This window comes from Serinus canaria, chromosome 5 (assembly GCF_022539315.1).
Source record: "Serinus canaria isolate serCan28SL12 chromosome 5, serCan2020, whole genome shotgun sequence".
Classification (NCBI taxonomy): domain Eukaryota; kingdom Metazoa; phylum Chordata; class Aves; order Passeriformes; family Fringillidae; genus Serinus; species Serinus canaria.
This window is the reverse complement of record NC_066319.1, coordinates 14,264,064-14,277,832: the sequence shown is the minus strand read 5'-3', so window position 1 is coordinate 14,277,832 and position 13,769 is coordinate 14,264,064. Positions and strand designations below refer to the sequence as shown.

The following is a 13,769-nucleotide window of genomic DNA, read 5'->3' as shown; positions in this document are numbered from 1 at the left end:
TGTTTGCCTGCTAGCAAGATGTTTCATTACCTAGAGATTAGTTGGCAAAACTCTGTTGACATAATACAGAGTTATTCATTGCAAATGATGTTTAGAGAAGATTTTGAGTCAGAGGGCACAGACCCAGCTTGGAATTGAAATGAGTTGGAACAGTGAGTACTAAGAAATTTGCATCTGTAGTTTGGATGGAAGCTTAGTCAAGGGTGACTTCTAAGCCTTAACTAGAACCACTCCTACCAGCAGCAGTGTGTCACTGCCACGGGGATGTGGTCACTGTCCTGGTTGCTCTGATTGTTTTGGCTATGTATGAACATAGAGATTTGAAAAATGTTTCCAAACATCAAACTTACTAATAACTGTAAATATCTATCAGACTTTCCCAGTTGTGAAATAATAGGAAAAATTTAGATGCTTGAGATTTAAAATTTAAAAGGAATGTTTTATTCTCAAGCATTAGTCTATGCTAAGACCTTTGTGAAACAAAATTATTTTCAAATTATCACTTAAAAGGTTTAGGTAAATGTTCATGCTGATCATTCTGTACAAGTTTAACTGAGGATGTACTATGTTTGCTGGTCAAATGATGTGTAGCATTTGCTGGAATCTGCAGTGCCTGAGGACTGAAGGACTGATCTTGTGCTACTTTCCAAACTGAACACTGAAGCTGTAACATTCTTCATTACATCACACACAACTTCAGCACAGAAGCAGAATCAGCATCATTAAGCATTATGTATGATGGAGAAGGTTAAGGAAGGTTGTTCTAATTATTTTCTGCTGTGGCTGTATCAACAACTGTGCTCCTAGTTACTGTCTGCTTCTGGCCTCTTATCTGTGGCCTCTAGTGAGGGAGAAAAAACATTACATGAGCTTTCTCAAGATTTTGCTCCTTGTAAAAACATGCTACTATCAGGCTTAGTCTGTCCTGTCAGTTTTCTGGTAAGTTAGGGGGATAGAACTGGCATTTGTCACCATTTACCTTGCTGGACCTACTGTGTTCTCCACTGAATTGGCCATCAGACTTGCATGGCCCACCTTCCAAAAGGCAGTTTTCCAGTCTCTCTGCTGTGATGTAGGGAGGCTTAAAAATTAGAAACTAATGTATGGAAATAAATCCATGTCAGGTTTGTATTTACATATCTGTAATTCCATAAAGTTGCAAATCGGTTTTGATACCATCAACACAGAGGGAAGAAATCCCCGCATCCCTAAATATCTGTGTATGATCACAAGGATGGGGAAGGGGCTGGAGGAGAGGCTGTAGAAGTGGGTGAGGTCACTTGGCTTGTTCAGCCTGAAGGAGACTGAGAGGAGATGTCTTTGCAGTCTACAGTTTCCTCATAAGGGGAAGCAGGGGGGCAGACACTGATGTCTTTCTGTGGTGGCCAGTGACAGGACTCAAGGAAATGGCATGATGTGGGCAGGGGAGGTTGAGGTTGGGTATTAGGGAAAGGCTCTTCACCCTGAGGCTGGTTGGGACAGCTCCCCAGGGCAGTGCTCACAGCACCAGCCTGACAGAGCTCAAGAAGCATTCAGACAATGCTCTCAGGTGTGACTCCTGGGGTGTTCTGTGCAGGGCCAGGAGCTGGACCCCATGATCCTGGTGGGTCTCTTCCAACTGACCATAGTTTCTGATTCTGATTTACTGCATCCTTAAAGCTTGTTTATTCACGGATGTCCTTGGTTGGACGCTGGCTGTTGCCTCTTCATCTAATTAGGCTTGAAACTACACAATGATCTTACATCAAAGAAGATCCTGGCTCAAGATAATCTCGACACATTCCACATTTTGCAACACCACGGCGGGTGGAAACAGCGCCTAGCCCAGATGCTCACCAAGCGTTTATGAGCCCTCCGGCTCACAGATGCCTTAGGAGGGCACTGAAAACCCCCGAGCCTCCACACGTTATCCCGGCCGAGCCCAGGCCGCTTCCCTGAGGAGGGAGGGACCCGCCGGGAAGCGGGCAAGGGGCGCTCGGGGGGAGCGGAGCGGGGGGCCGGGAGGGCGGCGGTGCCCTGGCTGCCGAGGGACTCCCGATCCCCCCTGTCCCGTCCCTTCGCATCCCGATGTCTGCGCTGTCCTAATACCGCCGAGCTTTAAGTTTAACCCCCTGGTTCACGCTGTGCCTCACGACTCAAACCTTACTCTTCACTCATCGGAAATCCATAACTTGTTTAATTTTTTTTGGTGGCATTCCCCGCGTTAGGGCCTCCACGCCTAAGGAGCGTTCTTGTAGCATCGCTCTGAGCATTTTAATTTCCGGGTGAGAAACTGAGGGGCGCATGTTTGGGTTTTTTTCAATTGCATTTCATTTGATCATATCTCCTTTCCAGAGCCTTTATTTCCTGTTTGGAAGGATCCCGTTTCCCTTCCCCAAAGGAAACGAAATTTCCTTTGGGGAAGGGAAACGAAATCTTGTGATTTCAATGAGGATCAATTGGGCAAGCTTTGGTGCATGTCCCTGCACTTGATGGCATGCCATGCCTTTGAATGGCTTTCACTATACCCAAGATTTTTATTTTTTTTTAAGAATCCTTGTCATGTCCCTCATATCTTACCCTCCAAGTTGAGTCTTCCTCCTTGTTTTATTTCCCTGCTTTTGCAACATCTGTGAAGTATGTTTTGGTCTCTTCTGATCCTTTGCACTGCACCTGATGTAATCCCCATCCATTTTCTTGTAGTCACTAAATTTCCCCAATTTTTTTTTTTCTTCCTTCAATTTCATTTCCCTAGGTGGTATCTCCATTCCAGAGTGTTGGTAAGTCCTTCTTTTCTGTTTCAGCCTTCAATGAGGATCAATTGGACAAGCTTTGCATGTCCCTGCACTTGACAGCAAGCCATGCCTTTGGATGGCTTTCACTTCGACCAAGATTTTTTTTTTTTTTTCTCTTAAGCATCCTTGTCATGTTCCTTACATCTTTCCCTCCAAGTTGTATCTTCCTCCTTGTTTTTTTCCCTGCTTTTGCAACATCTGGGCAACTCATTTACATCATCTTAATTCAACTTGTCAGTAATTACAGAAGTTTGATGTAACACTTTTTTTCCCATATTTCATTACTGTATTGAAAGTATTTTGATGGCTTTAGCTTATAGAGTGAGACTTCCAGAATCCATCAGCCTGACTGGAAATTCCCACAACATCAGCATTACCCAGGACAAAGGGTTTTCAGACTATGATGTGCTTAGTTGTACCAATGCAATTTCTGTTAAAATTTCATTAAGAAAATATTTTAAAAAGTAGGGGGGACCTTAGTAATATCCTTGCCTTAGTTCTTTCAGGAGCAGTGTATTTGGTTTCTAAAGAAAAATCACTGTTGGGTATTTGTGGTTGTGGATGGGATTGTTATGCCTGGTTTGAAAGGAGTTGTTTGGGGTTTTTTTAACTGCATTTTTAATTTTAGCTTTAAGGATGGATCCCAGAAGGACCTCCTGAATTTTAGTAGAATTTCATGTTCTGGTGAAATATGGCAAAATAAATCAAATATAATTTTCTTGGCAGTTATGAATCTAAATGTAGAATGTGTTGGGTGCTGCCTCTTAACAATTCACTGTGCAGGGTCTTCAGATGGGACTAGAAAATATTTTGTTTGATTTGGAAGAAGTCACTTCTACTGCAGAAAGAAGTGCACAGATGCTGAAATAAGGTGTTATTAATTAAATAAATAAATTAGCTATTTAAAAAATAGTGTTGTTTGAGACTGTGTTGGCAAATTCTTTGATGCTAATGGAGCTTGTGTGAACTCTCTGACACCTACACTTGTATATACAATATCCAAAAATAACTTGTAGGCAATTTTTTATTTTCAGCTTAAAGCCTTTGAAGTCTGATGCAAAGCTCTTTACGGATGCTCTTTTGCACTAGAGCAAAAGAGTCATAAAATAAATATGAAATACATGTATGAAACCTTTCTTTGCTGGGAAAAGGGGACAAGGTGGCTGAGAGAGGACCCTGGGAAGCAAAACAGCAACAGAGCTTTATATTAAGAAATTCACAATAAGTAGCATTTCAAGTTGATCTGGTTTTATTAATTAGCCTAAGTTATATAAATCTTTTCCAGTGTGAATCTGGAAGTGCTCTGTCAGGCTTTTTTCCTTTGTTACTACAAACAGAGTGTGAATCACATCACACACAACTGGTCTTAAGTGCCTCTTCTCAGTGCAGAAGTTAGTAATGGCTTTTATTTTAGCAGGTAATTCCTATAACACACCTGTTTGTCTGTGGATCCTGGATTCTCACCCCTGTGCTCCCCCCATTTGTTTCCTGAAGCCAACTGCAAACATTGGCATTGCAGTGGGGAAACACGTGGGTGCATGGGGCAGGATTTGTTTGTCCTACCTGCAGAACTGGAGCCATGTTAGAGGTGAGGTGGCTGTCAGGGAGGGAAGCATTTGGGAATACTGCAGTGTATCATGTGGAGCTTTCAGGCAGTCTGAGGCTGGAAAAAGCAGTTGGAAGTAATTCCAATAAAAAAAAGGGACGGATTCTTTACACAGCAATGTAAGCCTCATGAGACTTTGTTGCTGTGAATAGTGAGAACAGTTGAGTGTCTCTCAAGAAAGCTCAGTGTAAGTTTCTTTTGGGGATGTCTCTTTTGGCAGAACTCTGAAACAGCACAGAGATTCAAAAGTCAGTGCTGTTGCTAAATGATTTTATGCACTGTATTAAATTACTCACTTAAATATGCCTGCCAGGCCAGGAAAAATTATTTAAGGAATGCCAGCTTTTTGAAATGAATGGGCAGTGTTTTACATATTGATACAGAAGTTCCTAAGGGAACTTCTGCTGACTTCACAGTGTGTTTAGCCTGGAGAAGGACTGAGATGCCAGAACTCTGGACAGTTGAGCTCATCTAAGAAGACTGAACTAACTTCTCTTTAGTTAGGATTTGTCTCTTTTATAATACTGGATGTGGCTATACCAAAGGCTTCCATATATTCAATGGATGCCTTCAAAAACTACTAGCACTGGTAATTTCAATTTTAGAATTCATTTTGTTAAATTCCTCATACTCCTGTTTGGAAAGCATCTTCTCAAAGTGATGCTTTTCTCTCCCTCAGGTGTTTTTGTACGTGTTAAGAGTGTCAGTATTTATAATTTGATTAAATTTTGTATGGCTCCAGCAGTTCATAGCTGATACCACAACATGAAATAGCTGTTCAGCTGTTTCCTCTTCTGTTTGTCTGCTGTATTTCAGCCTAAATCAACCCTCATTGGATTAATCAAGGAAATGATTGCAAAGTTTGAGGAAGAGCTCCCTTTATACTCACCATCATTTTCTGATGCAGCCAGGCAATCAGAACTTCTATATTACAAAGGTTACTGAAGGTGGGGATGTTTTCATGGACTTGTTTCTAATGCTCTTATAAAATATATTCACTTACTGTCATTACCTGATGTCACAAAGAAACCTACATGGTTTATATTTTGCAAATTTTATGGCTGTGGTCTGGATGCACACCTGTAACAGCAGCAAAGGGAGTGCTGGTTTTGTGGTATCAGTGTTTAGCTTCTTGCTGTTGTCATGCTTGTGTATTTCTACTTAGTGAAAAAAACAATCCTAGATGTCTAGAGAGGAATATTTGTTTTACACCTTGCAAGTTGTGATGGATTTTCTGTGGTCAGTCTTGACTGCTCTTTTCAAAAAGTCCATGTAACTTGATTTAAGTCTGCCAGAACTATGATCCCTTATGAAGCAGCAGTACTTCTATTGATACAGTGTGGACTAGCACCCAAGTTTGTGGTTTTCTTTAACTTGCAGGAGAGACTGACATGAAATCAAGGAGTAAAACTGAAAGCAGAAATGAAGGATGTTTTAACAAAATTACTGTTGTTGGAGCTTGAGATCTTGGCATTGCATGTGTACTAGCAGTTGCAGCAAAGGTACATAATTCTTGAAACAGCAAGAGACCTGATTAAGAGAGAGGATTCCAGTCTAGTTCTTAATATCTGACACTAAGGAATACCTCATCAGTTTTAACAGCTCCCACTGTATAGGTCATTTGTCTCTTCAGTTAACTTAGGGACATGCAGAGGTGTTAGTTTTCTGCCCTGGTTTCTCAGTCAGCTTTTTTAATTCCAAGAGCTGAGTATTGAATTCACTTACTTTGAAAATCCCTGAAGGATTCTTGTCTCAGCAGTAGCCTCTTACAACTGGGATCTCCTAGTTCCCTGGAAAAGGATGGTCTGTAGATGGGCTGTACTTCATCACAGCTGTATGTTAGATACAACATTAACAGTAGTTTTTAGCACAAGTAACAGTAATTTTTGAATTCCCAGAGATAGTTTAGGAAGTCTAAGTGGAAAAAACACATTACAAAACAAACAGAAAAATTCACTAAACTAAGTTCTTTTCCTTGTGATTTGGCAGTAATTTCGACCAGTAATTTTGTTTGATTTGTACATAGTACAGCAAACAATGAAATGGGATGAAATTTGTTTTTTATTCCTCATTTCCACATGAACAAGTTTTGTTTTGGTTGATTATTGATCTCTATTATTTTTATTCATACAGGATGTTGCAGACAAGGTGGTCCTTTCTGATCTTTCTGAAGGTGCAGCAAAAGGAGGGACCAAGGATTTGGAGTTTTTTGCTGTGGCAAATGTGGAGATCAGCAAAGGTATGAGACGTTGTTTCTGGAACAGGAGTGGGTGCTGTACTGTGTGTGCTTGTGCTCATTTTAACAAGAGCAGGACACCTGGGGACATACAGTGGCACACAGGCTTTTTTTAAAATCTGTACTTGCAGGTAAGAGGCCAATGCTGAAACTGGACTCATGCAGAAAGACAGAGAAGCCAAGCTAGAACTTCTTTGTCATGGGCAGAGAGAGGGAGGGAAGGGGGGAAAATATCTGCATGGGAACTAGTGAAGGCTGTGAAAGCAGTGTTCAAAAGGCTGACAAATAAAGGTGTGTTTCAGAGTGCAGGTTTTCTAGCTTGATGTTTAATAAACATGCACATGGCCAGTAGTGACTCCTTGATCTCTATCACTTCATACTCAAACAATGAGTTCTTAATAACCTTGTCCTCAGTCAGCTGTGAGCATACAAATCAACAGAGTCAGTGCCATGTCTCTAACTAGTGATTGGTTACAGCCTTTGATGGTTGCAGAGGTTCAGGCCATGCAGCTCAGAAGTTTTTCCATAGGGAAAGCTGGAGCTGAATTGACTAACATTCTTCCTTGCTTAGGGATCATGTTCCTCGCACCCTTTGCAAGATCAAAAGAGAGGTTTTCTTGTGCTTCTCTTCTAATTGATCTTATTTTGGGGACAGGGACTAGTTCTGGTTCCACCAGGCATCTTTGTGGTTTATTCTGCACCTGGCATTGCCTGCTGTACATTCTTTGATCTTACCTTGCAGGTTTTACTGCTAGCACACCTTTTTGCCTGAACCCTGGTTGTGCAGCTGTACCACAAATCTGTGTGTGCCTCTGTGGTTGCCTGGTGCATGTTTGCATTTAGCTGTGATATAAGAAGCTTGGCAATGTTACAATACTACAAAATGCTTGTATGCTGTCACCTGCTATTTTAATATGTTTCTATCTAGCTTTGGGGCAAGCTGCTATTAATTATATCCTGCTTAGTATGGTTTTCATTGGTCAGTGCATTAGACCTCTGCTTTGGCTTCAGCTGGTTACAAAAGTGGTGCAACAGACAAATCACCTTATTTCTGGGTCCAGGCTGATCACCTGTGTGGCACTCAGATATTCAGAGGTACCTGCTCAAGGCAGCTTTGACTCATAAATTCCTGCAGCAAGTGTGGTTGTGTGTTTCTTTGAGCTAATAAATATAATTTGTCTTTTATTTGAGTTAATAAATAGACTTTTGGAGTGCTTTTCATGTGTCTACATGCCCTTGATTAAGGTATAAGATCAAAAATTATAAAAGAAGCCTCATATAAAGGAGTAAAAGTCTTTCCCCTTCTTTAAGAGTTGGAATAAAAGTTAAGGAGCCTTTTCATGGATTTTTTTTTTCTTTCTTGCCAAGAAAACTTGGAAAAAATATCTGTCAAAGCTGTCTAGATGTTTTCTGGTCTCTGCTCTGTAACCTTGGACAAATTGTAGTCTACCTTTTGTTTTTGACACCTATAAAACAGGAAAGTAGCTTGTGGGAGAGTTGTGTTTTATAGGTGCTGGGGAACTGCCCTAAATTCCACACTGGGGGATTTGAGGAGGACAAGAGGCAAAGAATCCCTAACTAAGCTGGATGCTGTAGTTCAGCTTTTAGAACAGCTCTTGGTTTTGCATCCAAAACCCAGTAGAATTACATAAATGTCAAAATTTAATTTCTTTATATTTTCCAATTTTTCTGCTTCAGCTGATTCCAAAGTTGTGGTGCTTGCAGTAATTCTCTGGGTAATGCTCAGACTTACCTCGATGTCATACAAAGCAATGTGGATTTGTTCAGAGGAATTATTCCAGCAGTATCCCACTACAGTCAGAATGCTGCTCTCCTTGCTGCTTCTCATCCAGGTGTGCAGGTACTTTGCATAATGTTCTGTCCCCCTCACCTGGCTTTTTCTCTGGCCTTTTAAAAATATGTTACTGCTGAATACACCTGGCTAGTCAAAAATTCTTGCTACTCTGAAAGATCTTTTCCTTTACAGCTTTGAGGAGGATGCTGTCTTTGAGGGTTTTTTCTTTACTGTTACCAAGATAAAAGAAAATAATGTACTTTGTTTTGTGTAACAGGTGTGTATTTCTGCATGTTTCTGTGCATAGTTTCAAGCTGTGTCTACATCATTAGCATCCACTGGCTGTTGCCTTGTCAATTGTGAGTTTTATGTGCACACTTCTCCTTGCAGGAAGGCTAGAGCTGTGTGGGTTATGTGCCATATGATCACACTTACAAGCTACTCAGATACAAAGTAGAGCATTAATAGTAAGTATTGCAGCTAGATTTTGGTGGAAGGTTTAAATTTCCAGGTTAGGGGTACTGTGAACAAAGACAAAGCAAAATCACTATTTAGGAAGGGGAAAAAAGTGTGAGCCTCAATCCTGTAATGCACTAAAGACAGCTCTTCTTATTCTATTACCATTATTGTTCTTATTTTTTCACTTCTTCCCCACCTGACTTTGTGGTTTAGGTTGAAATAAACTACCAAAATGTTCCCACATGCTTATGCCTTTTCTAAAGTAAAGAAGTCCAGAATTTTTCATAATGATGATTCAAAAGTTGCAGTTGAGTTGACTTTTGAGTGGTCCTTCATTGACAATATGATTTTTTCTTTTACATTTAGTTGAAGACATGACATTTGTGTCGTGGAAGCTGAGCTCATTTCCCAAAAGCAGAGTAATTGGAGCTGGTGCCAACCTTGATTCAGAGAGATTTCAGCACATTCTGAACAACCTTTTGAAAGCAAAGGTGCTGGCAAAAGATGCCTGGGTTATTGGTGAACAAGGGGAAGACAAAGGTAAAGTGATGCTTTTTTATGACCATGAGCATGTAATGTCCTGGCAGGGCCTAAGTAACTGAATAATGAAAGAATAATTGAGAAAAGTAATGAAGATGAAGAGAAAAGTAATAAGAAGAGTGGTAAGTTCTCATCATAATGGCTTTAAGTAATGCAGTCGTGGGGTACCAAATCTGTAGACTTGGAGCAGTAGCCAAAGTATTTGCCATTTGTCACAGGAAGAAAAAAACAAAACAACCCACAACCTCGAATGCTCTTTGGTTTTTTGGTTGTTTCTATTTAGCACCACCATGGACCAGCTGTAATGCAGCTGCAAATCAAACAGAAGCAATGGCTGCTAGTAACTCAAGGGAAAAGATGGCTCACACGTAAGCACCATTATAGCTTTTTTTTTCCCTTTATGTTTAGGCACTTACATGTTTTTCAACTCTTTATGAAGTGGGGAAAGCTTGTTCTAAAATGCTCATACATTGAGTTTATAGGAAATTGTAGGTCAAGCTGTCATTCCCTTTTATGGATCTGTATAGGGCCACTATTTTTCTGAAATTCTTGCCAACATTGTGCCTGTGGCAATGTAAGGAGACACCACAATATACAGCAGAATATCAGAGCTGTTTGATTGTGTATTTAAAACATAAACTAGATAAGTCTTATGGTCCACTTTTCTCAGAGCTCGTGGTGGAAGCATTTGCTTCAAAGTCAAGCACCAGTTTGGATGAATTTAACTGATTTAATTATCAGTTACACCTCCTGACAAAAAAGAGAATTGTTATGAGTGTAGAGAAAAAATATTGTAAAGAAATTATTTTCAGAATTTCTATATTCCATTGTGTTGTTTTCCAAAACAGAATCACATTTTTATAGTACACTTACCTGACACGGTACACTTAAACCTGTATTTTGGGTTTTACATAAAAACCAAAATAAAAATAATTACAATCTCAACATCACGTTTTTCTCCTTTTCCTGGTTTATGTGTAGAGCTATGGAAATCCTAAAGGGAAAAGGTCAGAGATCTTGGTCTGTTGAACTCTGAGTTGCTGATTTGGTTGACAGCATTCTGAAAGATAAAAAAAAGGTTCATTCTGTATCCACTCTGGCAAAGGTAAATGTGTTATTAATACCTTTTGGCTGGCACTGTTATTATATTATTTATACCAGACATGACTAATAATTTCAGCAGCACAGACACCTCATTGTTCTGAGGTAGTGCTACTGCCATTACTTTCTTCCAACAACAGCTGTCAATCCTAGTCCAAAAATGAGCAAAAATCACTTACAGTTTTAACCTGAAACCAATAGTAAAAGTGGAATATTCTTCTAAAAATACAAGTCCAAAGAGAAAATACATTTAAGCTTGCTGCCCAGCACCCCTGGAATAGCTGGATTTGGCAAAAGTGAGTTGTAGTTCCAAAGTGTTTAGTACTAAATGTAGGCTTTTTTTGGAGCCAAAAGAATTTTGTATCTTTTCTAAAAGTATAAATTGCATTTTCTGCCAGCATTTTATTTGATGAAGTTTGAAACAGCTGCTTTTTTACTCCTTAGTACTTCCCTTAAGAGGAGAAGATTATAATGCAATAGTTAACTTAAAATTGTAGACTGAATTTTGTTTGAAGCTTCTCCTGAGGCTTCACTAAAGCCTTAGGTCATTCCATATGATGAGAAAAGCCATGAAGAAACATTTATTTGTCACTTCAATTTAGAGCCTTCAGAAGGACAATTTGCATGTTCCTGTGCAGGGAAGTTGAGCTGGTTGCGTATTTTATTGAGTACAAGCACATACCCAATTAAATCAGTATGTTTCAAGTGAAGTTTTTAATCATCCCTGAACTAAATATAGATACAGAGGAGTCACATGTCTCCTAAAGTATCTATAGAATGTAAAATGTCCCAGATTACAAAAATAAACACAATCTACAATGTAAACCTGAATTATAGGGATATAAGTTTGATAAATTCTTTTGCAGAATCTGTATGGGATCAATATTTGAGAAATGTTTCACTGTTCTTAGACTGCATTATTTAATTTATTTTGTTCAGTCCTAAAATAACTGACACTGTACTATGAAGTGTCCCTGCTTGTTCTAGCTAAGAAATGGTGTTCAGTGGAATAAACTTTGTCTGCATTATAAACATCTATCTACCTGTCTTGGAAAAATTCTCCAATAGTGGCATGCTTCCCAAATTTTTATCTGCATGGTAATATTTTACAGTTTCTATACAGTAACCCACTGTACAGTATCTAAAATTAATAGAATTTGATCTATCCAAACATGCCACATGTTGGAATATCCTTGCTTAACTAAAATAATCAAGTCATTTGGTGTAATTGTACGTTTTTGTGTAGTTGCAGCAGAAATAAGTAACTGTGTGTGTGACAGCATTCTTTGTGTGCTGCTTCAGGGGTGTTCAATATAAACAGTGAAGTGTTCTTAAGCCTCCCATGCATTCTTGGAACCAGTGGAGTGATTGAAATGGTCAGACTGGAGGAAGACCCACTGGTGCAAGAGAAACTGCAGGCTCAATTGATGACCTTCAGCAGCAGCTGAAACTCTAAGGAAGCACAAGGGAAGCCTCTGTGTCTGCTCACTGAAGCTGGAGATCTGCAAGGCAGAAGAGGCTGCTTCATACAGATGGATTTCTGTAAAAAACAGGAAGCTTTGTTACTTTACTTTCCAAAAGTGCTTTCTCAGTTCAGGTTTAAATAATTTAATACTGCACTGGATGGCAATTTTTAATTTGTATAGGGCACTTTTGGTAGCCAAAATGAGGCAGGTAACACACAAGAATATTTTACCTAAATTCAAGTGGCACTTGCCTGTGGGTTTTGGCTGCCATTTATAGCCTGATTTTGGATTATTCTTAGCTTTTTGCACCTCTTTAGGAGGCAAAAGAGAGGGGCTTACCCAGCTCTGCAGAAGCTCCATCAAGCACAGCCCACTTGAACCCACCCTCATGGCTTTTAAATGCTGTGTCTGAGGCTTGTTTAGGGCACAGTCACACTCCAGCTCCACAGGCACTGGGGATGCAATTCCATAGCTCCATCTTCTGTGGCTGTAGATCTTCTTATGTCAAGAAGACTCCTGGTATTTTCCTATTTCCTAAGGGGAATATGGTGTTCACAGTATCCTTTAAACCTGAACTATTAGCTATGGGTTTCTGTTCACACTTTATCATGTCTGAAATACTCCAATTGTGACTCGCTTTTGTTTTGTGAGGACATTCAGAGCACTGAGGCACCTGCAGTTCTCAGGACACACATGCAGCACTGGAACAGGGGCTCTTCCTGAATGGGAGGAGCAGGAGCTGGGCTTCAAACAAAAATAAAAGATAAAACCCAGCAGTTAAACAGCTCAGAGGTATCTGTACATTCAGATGTCAAACCAAAGCTGGCTGGGAGCTTTACATCAGCCTCAGGAGAAGGCAACAGAACCTGTAACCCTCTTCCCTGGAGACCAAGGATGGGAACAAAAAGAAGGATATGGATTTTTAGGTAAAAACCAGATTGTTTTGAGATTGAAGGGGTTTTAGGTTCTAACCTCTTTATTTACTGCTGGTGAAAGACTGTGTTACTCCTGGTTATACCTCAGCATCACGGGGCAGGCACAGGGGACTTGGGCTCCACTCCTGCTGTGTGCAGCTTAGGAATGTCATTCCACGTTTACACTTTGAGGGGTGGCTGCTTGGAAATTTACCAGATATTGTTGGAAATTTTCCAAATATTGCTGGAAATTTCTGAGCAAAAGTAGTATGTGTGGCAGAGCAAAAGAGCTGATCCTTTGTGCCTTCCAGTTCCATCTCACAAAGAGCCATACATGCAGGGAGCTCAGAGTATATATTGATCTCAGAACTGGATTGAACATAGAAAAAAAAAAAAACTTTCAGTAATTCAGACCTTTATTTTTTTTTAATACCCAAATGTCCACTGTAGTGGCAAATGACGGGGCAAAATTAGTGATGGCTGCAGGTAACCAACTTTGCTGCTATATTTTTTAAAATCCGCACTTTAGGGTTTGGTTTTTTCCCTTACTTTGAAAAAAAAAAAAAAAAAAAAAAAAAAAACCTGAGAATTTAAGGTTTTACATTCTTTTTCATGGTGGTGTTTCTCATCTGTTGAGCGTTCCTTTTCACGCGAATACTCAAGCTATTGTTTATTTAGCTTGGTGCTCATGTAATAACTTTAATATTAAAATGCTGACAGCTCCTACAGGCGTGTTTTGGGCATTAATCTGATGTTATGGGTGTCGTATTCCGCGATGATTCCGCCCGCCGTGCTCGGCGCCGCTCCGGCCCCGTTGCCCCGAGACCCCGCTCGGTGCCCGCTCGGTGCCAGCTCGGCTCGGCCCCGCTCGGTGCCCG

The 13,769-nt window shown here is 40.1% G+C and overlaps 1 protein-coding gene across 1 annotated transcript; it reads left to right on the top strand.

The window, feature by feature from the left end:
- The first annotated feature begins 5,214 nt into the window (after window positions 1–5,214).
- On the top strand, window positions 5,215–13,617 carry UEVLD (UEV and lactate/malate dehyrogenase domains). Its single transcript, XM_050975894.1, is given in 8 exon segments — window positions 5,215–5,303; window positions 5,305–5,327; window positions 5,761–5,882; window positions 6,514–6,662; window positions 8,342–8,469; window positions 9,237–9,410; window positions 11,814–11,927; window positions 11,930–13,617. Coding segments are annotated over 8 exon segments (822 nt in total). The 5' UTR covers window positions 5,215–5,229; the 3' UTR covers window positions 11,968–13,617.
- Window positions 13,618–13,769: the final 152 nt, after the last annotated feature.